Source organism: Priapulus caudatus, unplaced genomic scaffold (assembly GCF_000485595.1).
Source record: "Priapulus caudatus unplaced genomic scaffold, Priapulus_caudatus-5.0.1 Scaffold122, whole genome shotgun sequence".
NCBI classification, from domain to species: Eukaryota; Metazoa; Priapulida; class Priapulimorpha; order Priapulimorphida; family Priapulidae; genus Priapulus; species Priapulus caudatus.
Genome location: NW_014577183.1, coordinates 123,140 through 129,974, shown reverse-complemented (window position 1 = coordinate 129,974; position 6,835 = coordinate 123,140). Strand labels below are relative to the sequence as shown.

The following is a 6,835-nucleotide window of genomic DNA, read 5'->3' as shown; positions in this document are numbered from 1 at the left end:
CATGGTGCGAAATTAGGTGTGTATAGGATGGATATATCAGATTCATGCTGCTAAATGACAAATATGCGTGCAAAATAGAAATGGTGTATAGGAGGCGATATATCACGGGCTGATAATGACAAATAGCGTACGCACAAATAGGTGGTGTATTAGGATGCGTTATCATCACGGCGTATAATGACAAATAGCGGCGAAAGATTAGGTGGTGTATAGGATGCGATATATCAGCGTGCTATAATGACAAATAGGTGCGAAATAGGTGGTGGTATAGGATGCGAGTATGATCACTGTGCTATAATGACAAATATCGTGCGAAATAGTTGATGCGCGCATATGGATGGATATATGCACGTGCTATAATGACAAATATGTGCGGAAATAGGTGTGATAGGATAGGAATATATCATGATTCATTGGCTATAATGCAAATAGGTGCGAAATAGGGGGTCGGATAGGATGGATATATCAACGGTGCTATAATGACAAAATGTGCCGAATAGGTGGTGTATAGGATGGATATATCACTGCTATAATGAACAAATATGTGCTGAAATAGGTGGTGTATTAGGATGGATAGTATCACGTGCATAATGACAAATAGCGCCTTACAATAATCAGGTGGTGTATAGATGGATATATCACGTGCCTATAATGACAAATTATGTGCGAAATAGGTAGGTGTATAGGATGGATTATCAACGTGCTATAATGACAAATAGGTACAAGAATTAGATGGTGATAGGATGGATATATCACTGCTATAAATGACAAATAGGTGGCGAAATTAGGTGCAGGTTATTAGGATGGATATCACGTGCAATATAATGAACAAATAGGTGCGCAAATAGCATGGTATAGGATGGATATATCACGTGTATAATGACAAATAGGTGCCGAAACTAAGGTGTTGGCATAGCAGGATATAGCACGTGCTATAATGACAAATATCGTCGACGAAGATAGGTGGGGTTATAGGATGGATATATCATGATCATGGCTATAATGACAATAGTCGCGAAATAGATGCGTGTATTAGGTATGGATAATTCACGTGCGTATAATGACAAATTGTTGCGAAAATAGGTGGTGTATAGGATGGATATATACACGTGCTATAATCGAGCAATATCGTGCCGAAGATATCGCGTCGGTGTATAGATGCGATATACTTCACGTGCTATAATGACAAATATGTGTGCGTAAGATAGGCTCGTGTGATATAGGATGCGCATATATTCACGTGCGTATAATGACAAATAGGTGGCGAAATAGGCTGTTTTGCGGGGGCAATTAGGATGGTTATATATAATGACAATTATTTGGCTTGCCTTCTTTTTTGACACGGGTGTTCTGTCTCCTCTCTTCGACATGACTGATGTGCTGCTCCTCGCGCTTCCTTGTGGGCTGTCCATGGGGTCGAGGAACGACGGCTGAAAATAGTAGTGTTCAAACCGCGGTGGAATGCAAGATAGAACGAGCGATCTTACAGCCACACTGAGTGAAGATAACACATGGCATCAGCGCTACTCTCCATATCATCAGGAGTCTATCAATAGTCTATTGTCATAGTTTGATCGATAGTCGATATATCGATCTATAGTCTATCAATAGCTATTGATAGACTCATGATATCATCCAAAAAAAAGCTAGCGCACACTTTAGATTTATGTTAGTTTGAATGTAAAAATCCCCCTTCTAGGCAAGGAAAGCCGATACAGCTCAGGAGAATGAATGTGTGGAACTGCATACTTGTACCTTTACGGCCCACATATGCACGCCGCACATACAAACCGATCGGTCTGACCACGTTAATGCATACTACAAGCATATGCTTATACATATGCAAGTTCTCCCCAAGGTTTTTAATGCATGTCGGGCACGATTATTATATATATGATTATGTGTAATACATGTGTGTTTTTTTTTGTTTCTATGTATGTGTACATTGTATGTCAGGGTTCTGCCCACAGTGGGCGGCAAATGTGCGGGTGTGCCCGGCGCACTCGTGCGTTGCCGCGGCAATACTCTGCTGTCTATAATAAATAAAAAAGAATGATTTATAGTTGTATTGCTCAGAATGCCAAAATTGAGTTCCAGACTATCCAGACCCTAATTAAAATTCCCGTTGGCGGGCAGGGCCCGGTTGATTTTGTTCTTTATATGTGTTGTCTTTGCGCTTACGGCGCTTGCATCTTCCGACTTTTCGTACTGGATGCTGCCCGGACTAAAAAAACCTGGAGGCAGAAACCCTGTATGTGCTTGAGATTATTATCTGTCATTATCACCCGCTTTAATATATACACATAAGCGTACGCGACGGCGGGGGCAAGCGCGCGGCGAGTGCACACTCACGCACGCTGTGGCCAGTGGTGGAGCGCCGTAAGCCTGCAGCTTGCGTCAGCATGTACTAATATATTATGTGGATATATACATAGGTTATACAATAAGCGTCTACGGCGGCGGGCGTCGTGGAGCGTGCGGGAGTTCTCACTCACGGCTGCCCAGTGGTGGGCGCCGTGGCCGTGCATGCTTGGCGTCGGTGCACCACGCTCTCATGCTCCAGCGCGAAACTCAGACACACGGTGGCGAGCCGGCGCGGCGCCCACCGTCGCCAACCTGTTGCCTCGCGGCAGCGACAGGCTCAATATCTATATCTATATCTATATCTATATCTATATCTGTACGTATTGATACTCAATTATCACCTAACATTTTCATGCAAATACCCTTCAAATGCTCTTCTGGAACACACAATCTCACTGCACAAACTCAAAGAAAGATAAAGTGCTCCTATATCTTTCCTCTGTCTTTCTTGTCCTCTAGATACTAAGATAGCGAGTATCCTCATAGATATAGAAGAAGATATTCTTATATATCTATGGTATCCTCTATATTTTTTCAAGTCTGTACAGTGGCCTGCATATGTGCTGTGCCGTGTAGTGGTGAGATTATGTGTTGCACAGGAGTATTTGAATGGCATTTACATGCAATTATTAGGCGATAGAGAGCATATAAACATTTAAGACATTTAAGCATATAAGTGAATGCAATTTGTCTTTATATACTACAATCATTAAAACGGCTCAAATATTTGTGCTTATGACATGTCTCAAGAAAAACTCGGGGGTACTGAGTGAATGAGGAACTGGCTAAAATCAGATATAATGTGGACGCAATTGGGCGCTAAATAATTATACAATGCTGTCATTATACTAAGCATTTGATTCCATTTACCTATAGCCTCTCTATAACTTGCTCCCTGTTTCGGCTGTTGATTTTCAGATACGTCATCTACAGAATCATTGACACCTTGGGCGCTCACTGACTCGGCACCAGTGGCAGCGGCAGTATTTGACACTGGCGTTGATGGACTTCCACTTTTAGCCACAGTTCCTCTATTTGGCTTCTTACCGTTCTTAGCTACAGTCGCTGCTACCATTTTTGTGAATTTTTATGATCGTTATTATATAATGAGGTTAGACACGTCACGTCATATTATAGCCCTGCATCTTCCGTACTGTAGTGACTAGCGTGTGTGTGTACGCGTGTGTGAAATTGTATCATGTATGTCACTCAGCGCGCACTGCGTGACTCACTAATGTTTACAGTAGCAACCAGCGTTTCCAGATAGTAATGGCTAACAATCCCAAGATGTATAAGCAACTTTCAGGATTTTTGGGAAATAAATGGGTGGTTAGATGAAAGCAAATGCATTCATAAATAATAATTTATAATTTGATCACTGATAATAGTCTTCATTTACCGTACTGGGCAGTTTTCTAGTGTCGTGCGAGTTTATTTCCGCTGCATATAGTGCTCGGATAGTGGCATATAGTGGCATAATGCTGCGACTCTAGCGCTGGTGAACGGCAAATTTCGGTTCCGGGGAATAATAGGAACCTCGTAATCTCTCCTTCTCTTCCCCCTCTCTCTAGACTTTATGCCTTATAGTCACAAGTAGGCCTACACACACGCACGCGCATGCACGCACACGCACGCACGCACGCACGCACGCACGCATACACACACGCACGCGCATGCACGCACACGCACGCACGCACGCACGCACGCACGCACGCATACACACACGCAAGCACGCACGCACACGCACGCACGAGAGAGAGAGAGAGAAAGCGAGGAGCGAGAGGAGAAGAGAGAAAGTGAGGGGGGACGGCGAGGGAGAGGAGAGAAAGGAGAAGGAAAGAGAGCAGCGTGCGGGAGGGAGAGAGGGGGGGAGAGATGCGCGCGAGAGAGATAGGAGCGAAACAGAGAGACACGCGGCGCGGCATGAGAGAAAAAAAGGAATTGTGGAGAGGAGACAAAGATGAGAGAGAGAGAGGAGAGTAGAGACGAGAGGAGAGGGCGATGAGCGAGTGATGTTAGAGCGAGATAGTCGAGAGAGAGACGCGCGCGCCCGTGAGAGAGAAACGGAAAGGGAGAGAGGAGAGAGAGAAAGAGAGAGAGAAAGAGGCAAGAGAGAGAGAGCGCGCGCGCGTCATTCGTTTGAGGAAAGCAGAAACGGAATGAGGAGAGAAAGAGGATCGTGAGAGATGAGAGAGAGCAGAGGAAAGGAGCGAGAAAGAGAGATGAGAGAGGAGAGAGAGCGATTCTAGCGAGGAGAATAGAGCGAGTGAGAGAGAGACGCCGCTGCGCGGGTCTCCTCATTCGGTGAGAGAGAAACGGATGCAGGCGGAGAGAGAGAAGAGAGAGAGATAGGAGAGCAGAGTGAGAGGATGAGAGAAGAGAAAAAAGAAGAGAGAGGAAGAGTAGAGAGAGAGATAAGAGATGAGAGAAAGAGAGAGAGAGAGAAAAAGAAGAGAGAGAGCGAGATGAGAGAGCAGAGAGAGGAGAGAGAGAGAAAGAGAGAGAGAGGAGAGATGGAGATAGAGCAGAGAGGATTAGAGAGAGGAAGTGCGGCAAACGCGCTCCGCTAGAGAGTAAGAGTGCATTACGTGTGGTCGGTTTGTCTCACTCTATGTATTTGTCCCAACATCAATCACGTTAGTGTACATTCAACAACCGCCAGTCAATGCGCTTCCCTGAGATCCACGATTGCCTTAGAGAGTGATAGTAAGAAATATTGCATATAAGTTCTCTAAAATGCTTGCGCGTGAAGTCATCGCATAAATTCCCCGCGCGTTATACTGGCGCTGTCGTCCCAGAATTGGAATCAAAGATCCACGAAGACAAGCCAAAAACAAAGAAGATTGAGGTATGGTGTGTCCATAAGGTTGGGTGGGTTGCCCGTTTAATTACCTCGACCAAGTAACCAAAATAGCAAGGAAGGAACAAATAAAAGAACCCTAGAATGACAACAACCGCGCGCACGATCAAACTTAATATTGCATTTACGTTATCAAATATAATTATTACGTTTTGCGGAGGTACTAGACTGACAATACCGCGCGTCGAACAACTGAAATTGCCATTACCGTTATGAAATTTGGCAGGCGCAATCGCGCTCAGCTGCCCGCTATCGTGTCGTGCCGATTGACTGGTCGTCGTCGATATGAAAATTACTTCCTTTTCTCCGATAGTGCCGCATACATATAATATAATATATGTATATTATGTTGTGTGTGTGTGTGTGTGTATGTGTGTTGTGTGTGTGTGTGTGTGTGTGTGTGTGTGTGTGTTGTGTGTGTGTGTGTGTGTGTGTGTGTGTGTGTGTGTGTGTGTGTGCGTGTGTGTGGTGTGTGCGCGCGGCCTTATTGCGCCCTTTTCGTTTTCCTTGTCATCTTTTTGCCCCCAAAAATATTTCCTAGACAACATTTTGCCCCCAGATTTTTCCCTTGCAATCTTTTTGCCCCATGTTTTCACCGTCGAGCCATCTTTTTGCCGTTAATTTGCCCATTTAGGTGAGGAGCTCCCTACCCCTAAAATAGGTGAGCTACCCTCACCGCGGTATTTGCTTTCATCGTCGTATGGGCATGAGTGACGTCATCAGGGTTTCGCGAGCAGTTCACGTGCGTGCGAACCTGGTTGCCGCTGCTTGGTTTCCCTCGCGAGGGAAGACTAGCGCATTAGAGTTGGCTGCAAAATACTGCTAGTTACTATTATCTGCCAGCGATGAGATAAAATATGGTAGAAGAGAGAGAGACGAGTGTGAGAGAGAGACAGAGAGAGAGAGGAGAGTGCGCCGAGAAGAGAGAGAGAGGCGAGAAAGAGCAGCAAGAGAAGAAAGAGGAGGAGAGAGAGAAAAAGAGGAAGAGATTAGAGAGAGAAGTGAATGAACGACGGGGAGAGAGAGGAAGGAGAGGAGAGAGAGAGAGGAGCAGAGAGAGAGAGAGAGCATGACGAGAGACAGCGAGACGATGAAAACAATACAGGAGGATGAGACGAGAGGAGAGAGAGAGAGAGTGTGGACGAGCAGCAGGGAGGGGGTGTTGCGAGCAGAAATGGGAGAAATTCGTATAAAAGAAAGGAAGTTAAGTATAAAGACCTATTAGAGCATTTGAGAAATGCGAGAAAAAATGAAAAATATCGCGAGATAGAGAGAGAGAGAGAGAGAGAGAGAGAGAGAGAGAGAGAGAGAGAGAGAGAGAGAGAGAGAGAGAGAGAGAGAGAGAGAGTAGAGAAAACAAGCAATTCGGAATGAGAGAGGAAGCGAAGAAAGAGAGGTAGGTAAATAGCCCGAGAGTGAGTGAGTGCACGTGTGCATGGTAAAATCGGATCTACATGGCCAAGGTCGCTGTATGGCAAATGGCCGGCTGCAGACGTCGGCTCGCCGCTTGACTGCCAAGATAATATTCTTTCGGCCGTTCTTATGGTTCCAACGTTTCCAAGTAGTGTAGGCCGGCAGGCTGGCAGCATCGTGTGCATGGTAAAATCTTGA

General features: G+C 45.2%; 1 protein-coding gene across 1 annotated transcript in view; it reads right to left on the bottom strand.

Annotated features, from left to right (window-relative positions):
* Positions 1-3,512, bottom strand: part of LOC106805646 (leucine-rich repeat-containing protein 71-like) — a 12,750-nt gene extending 9,238 nt beyond the window's left edge. The window contains exon 1 of the mRNA XM_014807334.1: positions 3,235-3,512. Coding sequence (XP_014662820.1) covers positions 3,235-3,439 — 205 coding nt within the window. The 5' untranslated portion in view covers positions 3,440-3,512. The remainder of the gene's footprint in view (positions 1-3,234) is intronic.
* Positions 3,513-6,835: the final 3,323 nt, after the last annotated feature.